This window comes from Nerophis lumbriciformis, linkage group LG20, assembly GCF_033978685.3.
Source record: "Nerophis lumbriciformis linkage group LG20, RoL_Nlum_v2.1, whole genome shotgun sequence".
Classification (NCBI taxonomy): domain Eukaryota; kingdom Metazoa; phylum Chordata; class Actinopteri; order Syngnathiformes; family Syngnathidae; genus Nerophis; species Nerophis lumbriciformis.
The window spans coordinates 38,712,843-38,732,500 of record NC_084567.2 but is presented as its reverse complement, the minus strand read 5'-3'; the positions used below and the strand labels follow the sequence as shown (position 1 = coordinate 38,732,500).

The 19,658-nt window shown below is 40.0% G+C and overlaps 1 protein-coding gene across 3 annotated transcripts in view; it reads left to right on the top strand.

The window, feature by feature from the left end:
* Nucleotides 1-19,658, top strand: part of igsf9a (immunoglobulin superfamily, member 9a) — a 228,671-nt gene that overhangs the window by 86,689 nt on the left and 122,324 nt on the right. For 2 of the 3 annotated variants that reach the window (XM_061980874.2, XM_061980872.2), the window contains exons 5-7: nucleotides 2,662-2,808; nucleotides 5,755-5,903; nucleotides 11,876-11,987. In XM_061980874.2, the coding sequence (XP_061836858.2) occupies nucleotides 2,662-2,808; nucleotides 5,755-5,903; nucleotides 11,876-11,987 (408 nt within the window). The remainder of the gene's footprint in view (nucleotides 1-2,661; nucleotides 2,809-5,754; nucleotides 5,904-11,875; nucleotides 11,988-19,658) is intronic. The other variant, XM_061980875.2, reaches the window with a different exon arrangement.

The window sequence follows — 19,658 nt, the reverse complement described above, 5'->3', positions numbered from 1 at the left end:
GTTTCTGGCTTTTCACTCCCTTGTCTTGTTTCCATAGTTACCCATTAGTTTCACCTGTTCCACGTTTGGACTCATTGTGCACTTTTGTTTTGTCACCATAGCAACCCATTAGTTTTCACCTGTCACGTCACGCACCTGTTTCACGTTTTGAGTCACGCACCTGTTTTCGTTAATCATGTAGGTAGTATTTAAGTTCATTGTTTTCAGTTTGTCTTTCTGGTGACATCCCCACATTTATGCTCTGCACATTTCTGACTCTTTTTTTCATGTCCATCGTTCACGCTGCTCCTTTTTGTCCATGCCAAGTAAGTTTTGTTTATTATTGCCACAGTTAGTGTTTTTTGTTGTTCATAGTTTTTGCCTTTGTGCAAGTGTTTGGTTTCATAGTTTGTTCTCCGCCATTGTGCGCGCCTTTTGTTTACTTCCTTGTTTTGTATTTATAGTGTTTAAATAAAAATGTACCTTCATTCCCGTCTCGCCCGAGCCAACTTTACGTTGCCTTCTAGAAAAACTAAACCCCAGGACCAAGTCATGACAGTAATATCCATGGCTGACGCCAAGACCAAGACCTACGCCAAGACCAAAACCTACGCCAAGACCAAGACCCACGCCAAGACCAAGACCCGCCGCCTGACGCGCCACGCCGAGCTTCCACGCCGAGCTTCCACGCCTGCCACGATGACGACGCGCCTGCCTCCTCGTCGCCCACGGATATGGCCGCTACCTGGTCGCCCGCCACGCCAAGTGCGCCCACCTCCCAGTCGGCCACGGATGGGGCCCGTCCCGGGTCGCCCACCTCGCCTGCTGCAGCGGCGTTCCACTCGCCGCCGCCATATGACTATGCCTCGATGGATTCGGGGCCACTTACTGTCATGACTTGGTCCTGGGGTTTAGTTTTTCTGGAAGGCAACGGAAAGTTGGCTCGGGCGAGACGGGAATGAAGGTACACTATAAATACAAAACAAGGAAGTAAACAAAAGGCGCGCACAATGGCGGAGAACAAACTATGAAACCAAACACTTGCACAAAGGCAAAAACTATGAACAACAAAAAACACTAACTGTGGCAATGATAAACAAAACTTACTTGGCATGGACAAAAAGGAGCAGCGTGAACTATGGACATGAAAAAAGAGTCAGAAATGTGCACAGCATAAATGTGGGGATGTCACCAGAAAGACAAACTGAAAAACATTGAACTTAAATACTACCTACATGATTAACGAAAACAGGTGCGTGACTCAAAACGTGAAACAGGTGCGTGACGTGACAGGTGAAAACTAATGGGTTGCTATGGTGACAAAACAAAAGTGCACAATGAGTCCAAACGTGGAACAGGTGAAACTAATGGGTAACTATGGAAACAAGACAAGGGTGTCATGATCCGTTACCCGGATCATGGCATGAATTATGTTGGTTATGTTTCTGGTTTTAGTCGGTTTCCTGGGTGCACCCTCTTTCCCTGTTTACTGCTGGTTTCCATGGGCACTGATTCTCCTCACCTGTCTTAGTTTTGGCAATTAGTGTTTCCACCAGGTGTTTTGGCTAATCACTCCCCTTTATAGTTTCCTGTCACCCAGCAGTAAGTGCTGGGTCAATGTTTGCAATAGGCAACATTTACGTCTTTCTGTTTTTGCTCCACGCTCTTTATATTATTCTGCCGACCAGAATCCCGGTTTTTTCACCCTTGGTGACATTTTGGTTTTTATTTAGCTCCACGCTTGCTAGCGTCCTCAGTTTTGTATTTTTGTCCTGCCTTTTATTTATTAAATATACGTAAATCTTACCTGCACTCCGCTCCTGCTTGTCTCCTGCCTTGGAAGAAACACGACAACCACAACCATGCGTCGAAGACGTAACAAAGGGAGTGAAAAGCCAGAAACTAAAGAGTCCAATAACTAAACAAAACAAAACATGACATGACTAAAACACATGATTACACAGACATGACAGATACGAGACGACTTGCTTTGCACCGATAGAAAAAGTACAACTTCAGCACAATTGATAATAACTATAGCAACGGCCCTTAAGCATAAGAGTTGTGTGATAACTTATACATAATTATTCTAACAGTAAGATATTACAGCTTGTTGCTGAGATTTGATGACCTATATTGAGTAAAACATGCTTGAAACTAGAATATCAAGTGTTGCAAAGCTGTGTCATCAACACTCACAAGTATAAAACTACTTTTTTAAAGTAATCATTTCTTACTTCAAGCATGAAAAAAAAATCATGATGCCGAGCGCATATCATTATGTCAAGATAATGGCACTAGCATTTACTTAATTTAAGGATATTTTTCAACATTTTGAGCAAAAAGGTGTCTTTTTTTTCTACCAAGAAAAGTGCACTTGTTATTAGTGAGAATATATTTATTTTAAGCTATTTTGGGGTTCATTGAGGTTAGCTAATTTTACTTGTTTTGAAAAGTCTTGACAAGCCAAATTTTCTTGTTCTATTGGCAGATAATTTTGCTTAGTTCAAATAAAATACCCCTAATTTTTGTATTTTTTTTTCTTGTTTTTGAACACTGACTTTTTGCAGTGCACATCTGAACATTACAGTGGCAATTGTACACAGCTCAGATCTCAAACATCTCCAATGTTGCATGCATGCATGCATGCAGAGTTGTTTACCTGTACTCATGTCTCTGCAGGGCGGGTGTCTCTGGTGGGAATCACCACCCTGAGGCTGGAGGGCCTGAAGTTGGACGACCAGGGCCTGTATGAGTGCAGGAGCCTCGTATTAGATAAACCCACAGAGGAGCTTGGGAATGGCACCTGGATAATACTTTCTGTGATTGGTGAGTTTTTTTTTCTGAGTTTCTGTGTCAAAATGGGCATGTTGAGGCTCCTAGGCTCTGTAAAGTTTGAATATTTTTTTCATTGTCATTTTAAATACACTATATTGCCAAAAGTATTTGGCCACCCATCCAAATTATGAGAATCAGGTGTCTTAACCACTTGGCCAGGTGTATTAAAGGGTAACTGCACTTTTTTGGAAATGTGCCTATCGTTCACAATCCTTTTTTTAATTTTTTAATTTTTTAATGCATTCTAAATATTAAATAAATGCAAATAAAAGTTTGCTTACAGCGGAACCAATGGGAGCGCTACTATTTCGGCCATAAAATCCAATAAATAACCATCCAAAATTCCAAAAAAGTGCGGTTACCCTTTAAATTTGTTTTATATTGTAGCTTTCATCAGTGTTTTTCAACCACTAGTGTGCCGTGAGATACAGTCTGGTGTGCCGTGGGAGATTATCTAATTACACATATTTGGGTTAAAAACACTTTTTGCAAACCAGTAATTATAGTCTGCAAATGATGTGTTGTTTTTAAGGTTCCCGTGCTGTCTAGAGCTCGGCAAAGTAACCGTGTAATACTCTTAGCCGGTAGCTAATTTCTTTGTAAAGGCAGGTAAAAAGGTGTCTTATGCTTAAACCAAAAATAAACAAAAGGTGATTGCCGCTAAGAAAAGGCATTGAAGCTTAGGGAAGGCTATGCAGAACGAAAGTAAAACTGAACTGGCTACAAAGTAAACAAAAACAGAATGCTGGACGACAGCAAAGACTTACTGTGGAGCAATGACGGCGTCCACAATGTACATCCGAACATGACATGACTATCAACAATGTCCCCACAAAGAAGGATAAAAACAGCTGAAATATTCTTGATTGCTAAAACAAAGTAGATGCGGGAAATATAAGACATGAAACTGCACAGGAAAATACCAAAAAAAGAGAAAAAGCCACCAAAATAGGAGCGCAAGACAAGAACTAAAACACCACACACAGGAAAACAGCAAACAACTCCAAATAAGTCTGGTGTGCCGTGGGAGATTATCTAATTACACATATTTGGGTTAAAAACAGTTTTTGCAAACCAGTAATTATAGTCTGCAAATGATGTGTTGTTGTTGAGTGTCGGTGCTGTCTCGAGCTCGGCTGAGTAACCCTGTAATACTCTTCCATATCAGTAGGTGGCAGCCGGTAGCTAATTGCTTTGTAAAGGCAGGTAAAAAGGTGTCTTATGCTTAAACCAAAAATAAACAAAAGGTGAGTGCCGCTAAGACAGGGGTCGGCAACCCGCGGCTCCGGAGCCGCATGCGGCTCTTTGATCACTCTGATGCGGCTCAGCAGCTTACTTGCTGAACCCCCCAATTTTCCCGTGTGACTTCCTGCGCTCCGCCCGCGCAGCTTACCTGCCCGCCACCCTTGTTGCCGGGGGCACGTAACAGGGGTCACTCCGCGCACAGTGCGCTCACGAAAGGGGTGGGGCTCACCCTGGTTGATATAGACAGCAGCTAGGACGGTGGCCATGGAAGTCGGAACCCGCTAAGGAGTGTGTAACAACCCACCTGCCGAATCAACTAGCCCTGAAAATGGATGGCGCTGGAGCGTCGGGCACATACCCGGCCGTCGCCGGCAGCGAGACGCGCTTGGAGGTGCGCTCAGCGCGGCTCCCATATGATTGCGCACTGGTGTGCGTCTGGGTCGTGACAGCGTGGCACGCGAATGTCTGTGCTGCATTGGATCAGTCTCCTTTCTTTAACAGGCAAAAGCTTTATAACCTCACTAATGCCTTGCATCGTCTATATTAGATATATAACAACGGGCGGGTGCGGGCGGATGGCGGGCGGATGCGGTTCTGATCAAATGTTAGATCGGGGGGATTGCGGATGGTTGACGACTTTCTGATGCGGTTGCGGATGAAATAATTGCCTATCCACGCATCTCTAATATATAGCTAGAATTCACTGAAAGTCAATTATTTCTTATATATATATATATATATATATATATATATATATATATATATATATATATATAGCTAGAATTCACTGAAAGTCAATTATTTCTTATATATATATATATATATATATATACATATATATATATATATATATATATATATATATATATATTTATACATATATATATATATATGAAATACTTGACTTGGTGAATTCGAGCTGTAAATATACTCCTCCCCTCTTAACCACGCCCCCAACCACGCCTCCCGCCCAACCACGCCCCCCGCACCCACCCCCCACCCCCCGAAATTGGAGGTCTCAAGGTTGGCAAGTATGGGTTATTTATTGGATTTTATGGGCGAAATAGTGGAGCTCCCATTGGCTCCGCTGTAAGCAAAACTTTTATTTGCATTTATTTAATATTTAGAATGCATAGAAAAAACAAAAAACAATAATAATGATTGTGAATGATAGGCAAAATTCCAAAAAAGTGCATTTACCCTTTAAAATTGTTTTATATTGTAGCTTACATGCATGCCAATGCGTTTTGACGTTGTCGACAAAATTTGGTTCTCGAATTAGTCGCTGACAAATTAATTTGAGGGTGTGGCCTGTACTGTATGTTTGTAATATTTAAATAACACATCTAGAAACGATGGCTGCATTTTTGTGTCAAAGCAAGGCGAAACAGTCCCACAGATGTGCAGTATGAGCGAAGACATAAGTGACGATTGATCGGGGCTTCCACGGCCCGGGAGGTATGCTCTTCACAACCGATTAGATGCACTTTAGGCCTAGAGGGATGGTCAATAGCTCTCGCTGGATGGACCAGAGACTTGAAAGGAGTTAGCGCTCACGAGAACATGTTATCGACAGTGGACGGCGTCATTTACCTAAGGAAAAAGACGAGGAGAAAAGGATATTTTCACATATTTCATATATGTTAGTGCAAACCAGCAAACTTTTAAAGTTGTTGATGTTTTGTCCTATAGCGCCCCCTACCTTTACCAGAAGCCCACCTCCTGTGCTGGAGGGTCTGGTTGGCAATCCCCTGTCTCTTGTGTGTGCTGCCATTGGAAACCCTATTCCTGTCATCACCTGGCTCAAGGATGGCCGTGTGCTTCAAAGAGGGAGTGGTCAGGTACGTGTGTGTGATTGCAAGTCATACAGTTGATGAATACATTCATTCATTCATTCATTCATACCCACACTGCAAAAACTGAAATCTAAGTAAGATGATATATCTCAAATAAGGGTGATATTTGCCTATTTTCTGTCTGATAAGATAATTCTTCTCACTGAGCAGATTTTATGTTAGAGTGTTTTACTTGTTTTAAAGGCCTACTGAATTCCACTACTACCGACCACGCAGTCTGATAGTTTATATATCAATGATGAAATCTTAACATTGCAACACATGCCAATACGGTGCAATTTTAAATTTCGCATGAAATATCCTGCTGAAAACGTCTCGGTATGATGACGTCAGCGCGTGACGTCACGGATTGTAGAGGACATTTTGGGACAGCATGGTGGACAACTATTAAGTCGTCTGTTTTTTTTTAATTTTTGTAAAAAAATGTAATTTAAATTTTTTTTTTTTTTTATTTAAAAAAAAAAAAATTAATTTTTTTTAAAAATTTTTAAAACATTTTTTAAAATTTTTAAAAATTTTTTAAATTTTTTTTAATTTTTTTAAAATATTTTTAATTTTTTTTTAAATATTTTTAATTAAAAAAAAAAAAATTTAACTTTTTTTTTAACTTTTTTAAACTTTTTCTAACTTTTTCTAACTTTTTTTTTAACTTTTTTAAACTTTTTTAAAAAAATGTTTACCCTAACCCTAACCCTAACCCTAATCTTAACCCTAACCCTAACCCTAACTCTAACCCTAACCCTAACCCTAACCCTAATCTTAACCCTAACCCTATCCCTAAACCTAACCCTAACCCTAACCCTAAAAAAAATGTTAATTGTTAAAATTGTTTAAAAAAATAAAAAAAATGTTAAAATTGTTTTAAATTGTTTAAAAAAAAAATATATATATATATATATATATATATATATTTATAAAAAAATACTAAAAAAAAGAAATAAAAAAAGAAATTAAAAAAAAAATAAAAATAAAAAAAATAAAACAATTAAAATAAAAAATAAAAAAATAAAAAAAATAAAAAAAATAAAAAAAATAAAAAAAATTAAAAAAATTAAAAAAATTAAAAAAATTAAAAAAATTAAAAAAATTAAAAAAATTAAAAAAAATAAATAAAAAAATAAAAAAATAAATAAATAAAAAAAAAATTAAAAACAATAAAAAAAATAAATAAATAAAAAAAATAATAAATAAATAAATAAAAAAAAAAAAATTTTTTTTAAATTTGAAAATCTTTTTTTACCTTGAAAATCATTTTTAACCTTGAAAAATTTTTTTTACCTTGAAACATTTTTTTCACCTTGAAAATCATTTTTTACCTTGAAAAAATAGTTACCTTAAAAAAAAAAATTTACCTTGAAATTTTTTTTTTACCTTGAAAATCATTTGTTTACCTTGAAAATCATTTTTTACCTTGAAAAAAAAATTTTACCTTGAAATTTTTTTTTTACCTTGAAAATCATTTTTTACGCCTCTCACAGCATCTTCCCTATCTGAATCGCTCCCACTGCCCTCTAGTCCTTCACTCTCACTTTCCTCATCCACAAATCTTTCATTCTCGCTCAAATTAATGGGGAAATCGTCGCTTTCTCGGTCCGAATCGCTCTCGCTGCTGGTGGCCATGATTGTAAACAATGTGCGGATGTGAGGAGCTCCACAACCTGTGACGTCACGCTACTCGTCTGCTACTTCCGGTACAGCCAAGGCTTTTTTATCAGCGACCAAAAGTTGCGAACTTTATCGTCGATGTTCTCTACTAAATCCTTTCAGCAAAATTATGGCAACGAAATGATCAAGTATGACACATAGAATGGACCTGCTATCCCCGTTTAAATAAGAAAATAGCATTTCAGTAGGCCTTTAAAGGGGAACTGCACTTTTTTGGGGGAATTTTGCCCATCGTTCACAATCCTTATGAGGGACATGACAATGAATGTTCTTTTTTTTTTTTTTTTTTTGCATTCTAAATACTGAATAAATGCGATCAAAAGTCAGCTTACAATAGAGGCTATGGTAGCCGTTCAATTCTGCCTGTAGATCCTCTAAAAACATCCAAACATCTCCATTAGGGTTTTATATACATTTTTTAAGTATATATATATACAGGCCAAAAGTTAGGACAAACCTTCTCATTCAATGCGTTTTCTTTATTTTCATGACTATTTACATTGTAGATTGTCACATCAAAACTATGAATGAACACATGTGGAGTTATGTACTTAACAAAAAAAAAGGTGAAATAACTGAAAACATGTTTTATATTCTAGTTTCTTCAAAATAGCCACCCTTTGCTCTGATTACTTTTTCGCATTCTCTCGGTGAGCTTCAAGAGGTAGTCACCTGAAATGGTTTTTCACTTCACAGGTGTGCTTGAAGCTCATGGAGAGAATGCCAAGAGTGTGCAAAGCAGTAATCAGAGCAAAGGGTGGCTAATTAAATAAATTAATTTGCACACTCCTGGTATTCTCTCGATGGGCTTCAATTGCAGCGATTGGATGTCAAGAGGCGGGGAGCGAACCTGCAACCCTCAGGTTTTCTGGCACGGCCGCTCTACCCACTACGTCATACCGCCCCACATATTACGTTGTACGGTATACCGGTACTACTATAGTAATGAATCATATATTCCTCCTATACCGCCTCTAAAAAGTAACGGTCCCACCAACCCACCCCCTTTTTTTTTTTAAACGGGCATGACGGCGTGTAGAGAAGCATGTTCGGCAGCGCACACACACAGAGTACTTACAAGCAGACACAGTGTAGAGACAGAAAAGGGAGAATAGACACATTTTGGTGTAAAAAGTAACGATAAAGGTGAAGTTATAACACTGAAACGCCCTCAGGAAGTGTTTTAGCTACTTCTAAATCACTAATCCTCGTCTCCATGGCGACAAATAAAGTAAGTTTCTTACAAGTATCATTATCACTGCAGGACGAGGAATAGCTAAACATGCTTCACTACATACAATAGCTCACCGGCGTCACAATGTAAACAAACGCCATGGGTGTATCTACACCTGACATCCACTGTAATGATACCAAGTACAATAGCGTATCTAGTCGATACTACTATGATTACATCGATATTTTTTAGCATCACAGAATCTTTGTGTTTTTTAAATTTATATTATGTTATATTAGACACATGTCGACTTAGAATATGACCAATGTATGATCCTGTAACTACTTGGTATCGGATCGATGCCCAAATTTGTGGTATCATCCAAAACTAATGTAAAGTATCTAAACAAGAGAAGAATAAGTGATTATTACATTTTAACAGAAGTGTAGATAGAACATGGTAAAAGAGAAAATAAGCAGATATTAACAGTAAATGAACAAGTAGATTAATAATTAATGTTCTAACACTTGTCTCTCATAATGTAGACAAAATAATAGGTAGATAAATGACACAATATGTTACTGCATACGTCAGGAGCCTTTGTTTGCTTACTTTCTGTCATGACTTGGTCCTGGGGTTTAGTTTTTCTCGAAGGCAACGGAAAATTGGCTCGGGCGAGACGGGAATGCAGGTACATTTTTATTTAAACACTGTAAATACAAAACAAGGAAGTAAACAAAAGGCGCGCACAATGGCGGAGAACACACTATGAAACCAAACACTTGCACAAAGGCAAAAACTATGAACAACAAAAAACACTAACTGTGGCAATAATAAACAAAACTTACTTGGCATGGACAAAAAGGAGCAGCGTGCACGATGGACATGAAAAAAGAGTCAGAAATGTGCAGAAGCATAAATGTGGGGATGTCACCAGGAAGACAAACTGAAAACAATGAACTTAAATACTACAGACATGATTAACGAAAACAGGTGCGTGACTCAAAACGTGAAACAGGTGCGTGACGTGACAGGTGAAAACTAATGGGTTGCTATGGTGATAAACAAGAGTGCACAATGAGTCCAAACGTGGAACAGGTGAAACTAATGGGTAATCATGGAAACAAGACAAGGGAGTGAAAAGCCAGAAACTAAAGAGTCCAATAACTAAACAAAACATGACTAAGACAAAACATGATTACACAGACATGACACTTTCTAATAAAAGAAAAGTTGTTTTGTATGTTCACTATTTTATTTATGGACACAATTGCAATAATAAACATATGTTTCATGTACCCTAAGATTTTTTTGTTAAAATAAAGCCAATAATGACATTTTTTGTGGTCCCCTTTATTTGGTTCCGTTACCGGTACCAAAATATTGATATGGGGACAACCCTACTACACCTTTTATGATACTCTGTTCTCTCCTCTCCTCCTTGTTGCACAGATCAAAAGTTGTTTTTAAAATGTATTTTTGAATTGTATGATGTTATCTGCAACATCGCGTGGACATCAGGGGCGGTACCTCTGGATTGGCAGACCGGGGTGGTGGTTCCTCTCTTTAAGAAGGGGAACCGGAGGGTGTGTTCCAACTATCGTGGGTTCACACTCCTCAGCCTTCCCGGTAAGGTCTATTCAGGTGTACTGGAGAGGAGGCTACGCCGGATAGTCGAACCTCGGATTCAGGAGGAACAGTGTGGTTTTGGTCCTGGTCGTGGAACTGTGGACCAGCTCTATACTCTCGGCAGGGTCCTTGAGGGTGCATGGGAGTTTGCCCAACCAGTCTACATGTGCTTTGTGGACTTGGAGAAGGCATTCGACCGTGTACCCCGGGAAGTCCTGTGGGGAGTGCTCAGAGAGTATGGGGTAACGGACTGTCTTATTGTGGCAGTTCGCTCCCTGTATGATCAGTGTCAGAGCTTGGTCCGCATTGCCGGCAGTAAGTCGGACACGTTTCCAGTGAGGGTTGGACTCCGCTGCCCTTTGTCACCGATTCTGTTCATAACCTTTATGGACAGAATTTCTAGGCGCAGTCAAGGCGTTGAGGGGATCTGGTTTGGTGGCTGCAGGATTAGGTCACTGCTATTTGCAGATGATGTGGTCCTGATGGCTTCCTCCGGCCAAGATCTTCAGCTCTCACTGGATCGGTTCGCAGCCGAGTGTGAAGCGACTGGGATGGGAATCAGCACCTCCAAGTCCGAGTCCATGGTTCTCTCCCGGAAAAGGGTGGAGTGCCATCTCCGGGTTGGGGAGGAGATCTTGCCCCAAGTGGAGGAGTTCAAGTACCTCGGAGTCTTGTTCACGAGTGGGGGAAGAGTGGATCGTGAGATCGACAGGCGGATCGGTGCGGCGTCTTCAGTAATGCGGACGCTGTATCGATCCGTTGTGGTGAAGAAGGAGCTGAGCCGGAAGGCAAAGCTCTCGATTTACCGGTCGATCTACGTTCCCATCCTCACCTATGGTCATGAGCTTTGGGTCATGACCGAAAGGACAAGATCACGGGTACAAGCGGCCGAAATGAGTTTCCTCCGCCGAGTGGCGGGGCTCTCCCTTAGAGATAGGGTGAGAAGCTCTGTCATTCGGGGGGAGCTCAAAGTAAAGCCGCTGCTCCTCCACATGGAGAGGAGCCAGATGAGGTGGTTTGGGCATCTGGTCAGGATGCCACCCGAACGCCTCCCTAGGAAGGTGTTTCGGGCACGTCCGACCGGTAGGAGGCCACGGGGAAGACCCAGGACACGCTGGGAAGACTATCTCTCCCGGCTGGCCTGGGAACGCCTCGGGATCCCCCGGGAGGAGCTGGACGAAGTGGCTGGGGAGAGGGAAGTCTGGGCTTCCCTGCTTAAGCTGCTGCCCCCGCGACCCGACCTCGGATAAGCGGAAGAAGATGGATGGATGGATGGATGGATGGATGATGTTATCGCTTCGTTTGATTTCTTCACCCAATTGATCCCACTAACTGATGTGCAGATTATTATGAGCTTTGAGTGTTATTCGCACAGTTTTATACGCCACCATGAAATGATTTGTGATGACTTGTGATGAAGCATCGATATGATCTGCAGTTTTATTTCTTTGATACGTCTTGTCTTTATCTGCCACATCATGTTTACCAGGAGCAGGTGTTATCTATGGCAGCTGTGAGCGCCCAGTCAGCAGGACAGTACACCTGCCACGCTTCCAACTCGGAGGGCAACGTGACTCTTGAGACACGAGTGAAGATAAAAGGTCAGTGACGTCCTGTCCGTCAATCCGTCAGTGTCGACGTTTGCCTGCCAGTTCCTCTGTCTCGTGTCTGGTGTGTGTGGCGGTGTGGCCGTGAGCCAACGCAATTTACATTTTGACTTTCTCCCTCTTGCGTCATGACGGAGGAGCGAGGGGAATCTCAAACTGAACACTTTTCTTATTTGCTCCCAGTGCGGTTGATATCATTGATATCACCACATTAGACATTCTGTCATCATTGGCCTGAAAAAAGTTCCCGTGTACTTCAGTGAGGAAGACACATGACTGATAATGACTGATAGTAACGGTTACATTTAAACTGTGACTTTGGTATTTAAAGTAACATTTAAAGTAAAATGGTGTGGAAGATCTGCATCAAACAAACCCATGGGATGAATTTGCTAAGTATAAAAACGAGCCGGAATTTTTGAATGAAAGGAACTGCTGCTCTAAATGTGTCCACTAGATGTCGCCATAGCAATTCTTTGTATATAAAGTTAAAGTACCAATGATTGTCACACACACACTAGCTGTGGCGAAATTAATCTCTGCATTTGACCCATCACCCTTGATCACGCCCTGGGAGGTGAGGGGAGCAGTGAGCAGCAGCGGTGGCCGCGCCCGGGAATAATTTTTTGGGTGTTTTAACCCCCAATTCCAACCCTTGATGCTGAGTGCCAAGCAGGGAGGTAATGGGCAGAGGTGGGTAGAGTTGCCAGAAATTGTACTCAAGTAAGAGTACTGTTACTTTAGAGATTTATTACTCAAGTAAAAGTAAGGAGTAGTCACCCACATATTTACTTGAGTAAAAGTAAAAAGTATGTTGTGAAAAAACTACTCAAGTACTGAGTAACTGATGAGTAACATACACACACATATCATATATATATATATATATATATATATATATATATATATATATATATACACATATATATATATATATATTTTGCCGTTTTTGTTTACATGTTAAAGGTGTTTTAATGAATATACATGCATGTTTAACACATATAGATTCCTTTCTTTCATGAAGACAAGAATATAAGTTGGTGTATTACCTGATTCTGATGACTTGCGTTGATTGTAATCAGACAGTAGTGATGATAACGTCCACGTTTTCAAATGGAGGAGAAAAAAAGTTCCTCCTTTCTGTCTAATACCACATGAAAGTGGTTGGTTTTTGGCTTCTTATTTGTCCAGCTTCCATATTCGTTTTTAATACACTTTACAAGAAATACATTGGCGGCAAACTCCGTAGCTTGCTAGCTTGTTTGCGCTGGCTTTCGGAGACTCTTATTTTGAAAGCGCAGGCGCGATGGAGCGGCACTTTTATTGTGAAGACAGGAACTGTGCAGTCAGTCTTTAGGCTTTTGACGGGATGTACGGTTGAAATAAAAAAGGGTCTTTTTTTCCTTCACACTTTTGATTGATTGATTGAAACTTTTATTAGTAGATTGCACAGTACAGTACATATTCCGTACGATTGACCACTAAATGGTAACACCCCAATAAGTTTTTCAACTTGTTTAAGTCAGGTCATGTGACCGCTGGCTCTGTTTGATTGGTCCAACGTCACCAGTGACTACATCTGATTGGTGGAACGGAGTGAACGTCACCAGTGACTGTATTTGTTAAAACGCAGGCACTATGAAGGTCTGTCTGACAGACCAAAACAAACAAAGCGTGCAATAACAGATCGATAAAAATTAGTAGCGAGTAGCGAGCTGAATGTAGATAAAAGTAGCGGAGTAAAAGTAGCGTTTCTTCTCTATAAATATACTCAAGTAAAAGTAAAAGTATGTTGCATTAAAACTACTCTTAGAAGTACAATTTATCACAAAAGTTACTCAAGTATATGTAACGGAGTAAATGTAGCGCGTTACTACCCACCTCTGGTAATGGGTCCCATTTTTATAGTCTTCGGTATGACTCGGCCGGGGTTTGAACTCACAACCTACCCATCTCAGAGCGGACACTCTAACCACTAGGCCAGGGGTCGGCAACCCGCGGCTCTAGAGCCGCATGCGGCTCTTTAGCGCCGCCCTAGTGGCTCTCTGGAGCTTTTTCAGAAATGTATGAAAAATGGAAAAAGATGAGGAGAAAAAAAATCTATTTTTTGTTTTAATATGGTTTCTGTAGGAGGACAAACATGACACAAACCTCCCTAATTGTTATAAAGCACACTGTTTGTATTAAACATGCTTCACTGATTCGAGTATTTGGCGAGCGCCGTTTTGTCCTACTAATTTTGGCGGTCCTTGAACTCACCGTAGTTTGTTTACATGTATAACTTTCTAGGACGTGTTTTATGCCACTTCTTTTTCTGTCTCATTTTGTCCACCAAACATTTAAGGTTGTGCATGAAAGGTGAGTTTTGTTGATGTTATTGACTTGTGTGGAGTGCTAATCAGACATATTTGGTCACTGCATGACTGCAAGCTAGTCGATGCTAACATGCTATTTAGGCTAGCTATATGTACATATTGCATCATAATGCCTCATTTGTAGCTATATTTGAGGTCATTTAGTTTCCTTTAAGTCCTCTTAATTCAATTTATATCTCATGACACACTATCTGTATGTAATATGGCTTTTCATTTTTTGCGGCTCCAGACAGGTTTTTTTTTTTTGTATTTTTGGTCCAATATGGCTCTTTCAACATTTTGGGTTGCCGACCCCTCCACTAGGCCACTGAGTATGATACATATGTTAAAAAAGTAAACCACATGATTAGAGATGTCCGATAATGGCTTTTTTGCCGATATTCCGATATTGTCCAACTCTTAATTATCGATTCCCATATCAACCGATACCGATATATACAGTCGTGGAATGAACACATTATTATGTCTAATTTTGTTGTGATGCCCCGCTGGATGCATTAAACAATGTAACAAGGTTTTCCAAAATAAATCAACTCAAGTTATGGAAAAAAAAATGCCAACATGGCACTGCCATATTTATTTTTATTAGTGCATTATTTCTTCTAACATGCCTCAAAACAGCAGCTTGGAATTTGGGACATGCTCTCCCTGAGAGAGCATGTGTCAGGACTTGGACTATGGCGTGGTTTGTTCTCCCGTGGTGCAAATGAACATTTGGACCAGACATGGCGTGAAGGTGAAGACATTATTTATTTTACACTAACAAAGGAACAAAAAGCGCGCTCAAGGCGGAAGTACAAACTTGACTAACGAAACAAAAAGACTTGCACGTGGGCAAAAAACTATGGACATGAACAAAAGTCGCTAACTGTGGCATGAATAGAAAAAACTTACTTGACATGGCATGAAGTGCGCAGAGGTAAACAGAGTGAGAAGCAGAAAGTCAGGGGTATGATGTCGCCAGACAGACAGCCTGGCAACTGGAAGCTTAAATAATAGTGACATGATTAAAGACAGGTGCGTGAGTCGTGAGGGCAGGTGAAAACTAATGGGTTGCTATGGTGACAAACAAGAGTGCACAATGAGTCCAAACGTGGAACAGGTGAAACTAATGGGTAACTATGGAAACTAGACGAGGGAGTGAAAAGCCAGAAACTAAAGAGTCCAACAACTAAACAATACAAAATATGACATGACTAAAACAAAACATGATTATACAGACATGACAGCATGAGGAGGTTGAGGTGGGCGGGGTTGCCATCCAAGCAACGTTATTATGGACGCCCCTGCTTATTTCAGCAAGACAATGCCCAAGCAACATTCTGCACGTGTTACAACAGCGTGGCTTCGTAGTAAAAGAGTGCGGGTACTAGACTGGCCTGCCTGTAGTCCAGACCTGTCTCCCATTGAAAATGTGTGGCGCATTATGAAGCCTAAAATACCACAACGGAGACCCCCCGGACTGACATCAAGCAAGAATGGGAAAGAATTCCACTTAAAAAGCTTTAAAAATTCAGTTCCCAAACATTTACGGAGTGTTGTTAAAAGGAAAGGCCATGTAACACAGTGGTAAAAATTCCCCTGTGCCAACTTTTTTGCAATGTGTTGCTGCCATTAAATTAATGATTATTTGCAAAAAAAAAAAAAAAAAAACTTTCTAAGTTCAAACATTAAATATCTTGTCTTTGCAGTCTATTCAATTGAAAATAAGTTAAAAAGGATTTTTAAATCATTGTATTCTGTTTTTTTTTTTACCAATTACACAACGTGCCAACTTCACTGGTTTGTACAATATGTTTTATCCCTAAAAGTGGTTGTTTTAGTAATACACTCATTATTTAGGTACCACCAAAACAAATAAATGCCAAATGAAGTAATTAAAAAAAAAAAAAAACGCGTTAAGTCTCCTTTATGTGGTGGAGCTGCGTGACTGCGCCCGTCTCCATCTGCTGCCTGACACCATGTCCAGTAAATTAGCTGAGAACATTGGAAGAGCCCGTTTTGGCTCATCAAACGCTGCGGCGGCGGCTCCGTGCTGGATCCTGTAGTCGCCGCTCAAGATGCTTTTCTAAAACGCTGACAGGCGGCCAAAACGGTCCTTCCAATGTTTCAGATTAGCAAGGCACAGGACAGAGGAGGAAAACATTTTCTGTATGTAATTTCACCGTGTGATGCACGTTGATTTGAATTGCAAGTACGACAGTGTGCGGTTGGATTACACAGTAGCACTTCACTGCATGACAAATACTTATAAAATACAATTTAGACTTCATTCCAACTGTCAAACTTAAAGGGAAAATACATTTTTTCTGTAATTTTGTTCACAATCATTACTCAGTGGCCTAGTGGTTAGAGTGTTGTCAGGTTCAAACACTGATGACATCTATTAATCAGACAAGAAGCAAGGAAATCATGCAGAGACAGAGTTCAATTTAGCTCATGCGGAGAACGCATGGAGCTGCACACTTAGTCACAGTCTCGCACTGCGCTCTAAGGTTCAGCTCCCGCGTCCCTCTATTTATTCAGGAGTTCCATAGTCAACATCACTGAGGCCGCCTCTAAAAGGAGTGGTCACGTATATCATGCAAAGCAGGTCCAGTACGCACAATACGTGACGGAATGTGCTGGGGCCTTGTGATTTCCTTGTTTTTGCTTCGTCTGCGTACTGTCGTCTTATCTTTGTTGAGGTCCTTGAAGTCCTTGGCTAAAACAAAGATAACATCTGCGGCTGAGGCCACCCCTCAGACAAGAAGTTTTGTCCTTGCACAGATAGAAAAAATTTAGCTTGAGCACAATAGCTAATAACAATAGCAACGGACTTTAAGCATACTAAGGTTGTGTGATAATATATATACATGATTATTCTAACTAATACGAACCAGGGGATCCTTCGATGCATTTTCACACTTTCACAAACCGTCTTTTTTCTAACAGTGTCCGCCCTTAGATGGGAAGGTTGTGCGTTCAAACCCCGGCCGAGTCATACCAAAGACTATGAAAAATGGGAGCCATTACCTCCCTGCTTGGCACTCAGCATCAAGGGTTGGAATTGGGGGTTAAATCACCAAAAATTATTCCCGGGCGCGGCCACCGCTGCTGCTCACTGCTCCTTTCACCCCCCAAGGGGTGATCAAGGGTGATGGGTCAAATGCAGAGATTAATTTCGCCACACCTAGTGTGTGTGTGACAATCATTGGTACTTTAATTTTAACTTTAACTTAATTACGAGATAAATGATGATGGATGATTTTTTTTTTTTTTGCATTCTATATATTGAATAAATGCAATCATTTAGTTCAGTGTTGTCAGGTCCATACACTGATGACATCTATTAATCAGACAAGAAGCAAGGAAATCATGCAGAGACAGAGTTCAATTTAGCTCATGTGGAGAACGCATGGAGCTGCACACTTAGTCACAGTCTCGCCCTACGCTCTAAGGTTCAGCTCCCGCGTCCCTCTATTTATTCAGGAGTTCCATAGTCAACATCACTGAGGCCGCCTCTAAAAGGAGTGGTCACATATATCATGCAAAGCAGGTCCAGTACGCACAATACGTGACGGAATGTGCTGGGGCCTTGTGATTTCCTTGTTTTTGCTTCGTCTGCGTACTGTCATCTTATCCCACCCATCATCATTTTTTCAAGTTAAGTTATATAATTTTTTTTCTAGTCCATTTTAATTTTGGTATGTACCTTTTCAGCATTTAATGGTGCCTTCACATATGTGTAAGTTACCACTAATACACCCCCGTACCATCACAGATGCTGGCTTTTCAACTTTGCGCCCAGAACAATTCGTATGGTTCTTTTCCTCTTTGGTCCGGAGGACACGACGTCCACAGTTATCAAAAACAATTTGAAATGTGGACTCGTCAGACCACAGAACACTTTGACACTTTGCATCAGTCCATTTTAGATGAGCTCGGGCTTTTCTGGGTGTTGTTGACAAATGGCTTTGGCTTTGCATAGTAGAGTTTTAACTTGCACTTACAGATGTAGCGACCAACTGTAGTTACTGACTGATTTCTTTAAGTGTTCCTGAGCCCATGTGGTGATATCCTTTACACACTGATGTCGGTTTTTGATGCAGTACCGCCTGAGGGATCGAAAGTCGCGGGCATTGCCGCTTACGTGCAGTGATTTCTCCAGATTCTCTGAACCTTTTGATGATATTACGGACCGTAGATGGTGAAATCCCTCAATTCCTTGCAATAGCTGGTTGAGAAATGTTGTTCTTAAACCATACTTGCCAACCCTCCCGAATTTTCCGGGAGACTCCCGAAATTCAGCGCCTCTCCCGAAAACCTCCCGGGACAAATATTCTCCCGAAAATCTCCCGATTTTCAGCCGGAGCTGGAAGCCACGCCCCCTCCAGCTTCACGCGGACCTGAGTGAGGACAGCCTTTTTTCATGACGGGAGGACAACAGGGTGACAATAATTAAATCATCCAGACTAGAGATAAATTGTATTATTATGTTTATCTTACCTAAAAATAAATATATGTTTATTAATAAAAAAATAAAAAATAAATAAATAAATTTTTACTATATTTTGCTAAAAACATCAAAATTAATTGTATTTTTATTTGTATTTTTTCGTGACTCCTTATTACATCCAGCCATAGAGTTATACATTAAAATAAACATATTTGAAATAATTTATTTTAAATTATCATAATAATCCATTTAAAATGACCATATTTAATTATTAAAATAATTGCTTGTTTATCAACAACTTTAGCATTTTATTCATTACATTTTGAAACTATCAGAACCCAAGTTATGTTATATTCCTTAATATTTATTTATGCAAGTTTGTAGTATCTATTATCTAAACACAGTTTGTTTGCATATTTTCAGGATGTAGATATCTATATATATATATATATATATATATATATATATATATATATATATATATATATGTCTTAATAAGGTTATCCAAAAAATAGTGCTCGATACCGTAGTAGAGCGCAATATATGTATGTGTGGGGAAAAAAATCACAAGACTATTTCATCTCTACAGGCCTGTTTCATGAGGGGGGGTACCCTCAATCATCAGGAGATTTTTTTTTTTCTTTTTTTTTTCTTCTCTCCTGATGATTGAGGGTACCCCCCTCATGAAACAGGCCTGTAGAGATGAAATAGTCTTGTGATTTTTTTTCCCACACATACATATATATATATATATATATATATATATATATATATATATGATGAGGTGGCGACTTGTCCAGGGTGTACCCCGCCTTCCGCCCGATTGTAGCTGAGATAGGCTCCAGCGCCCCC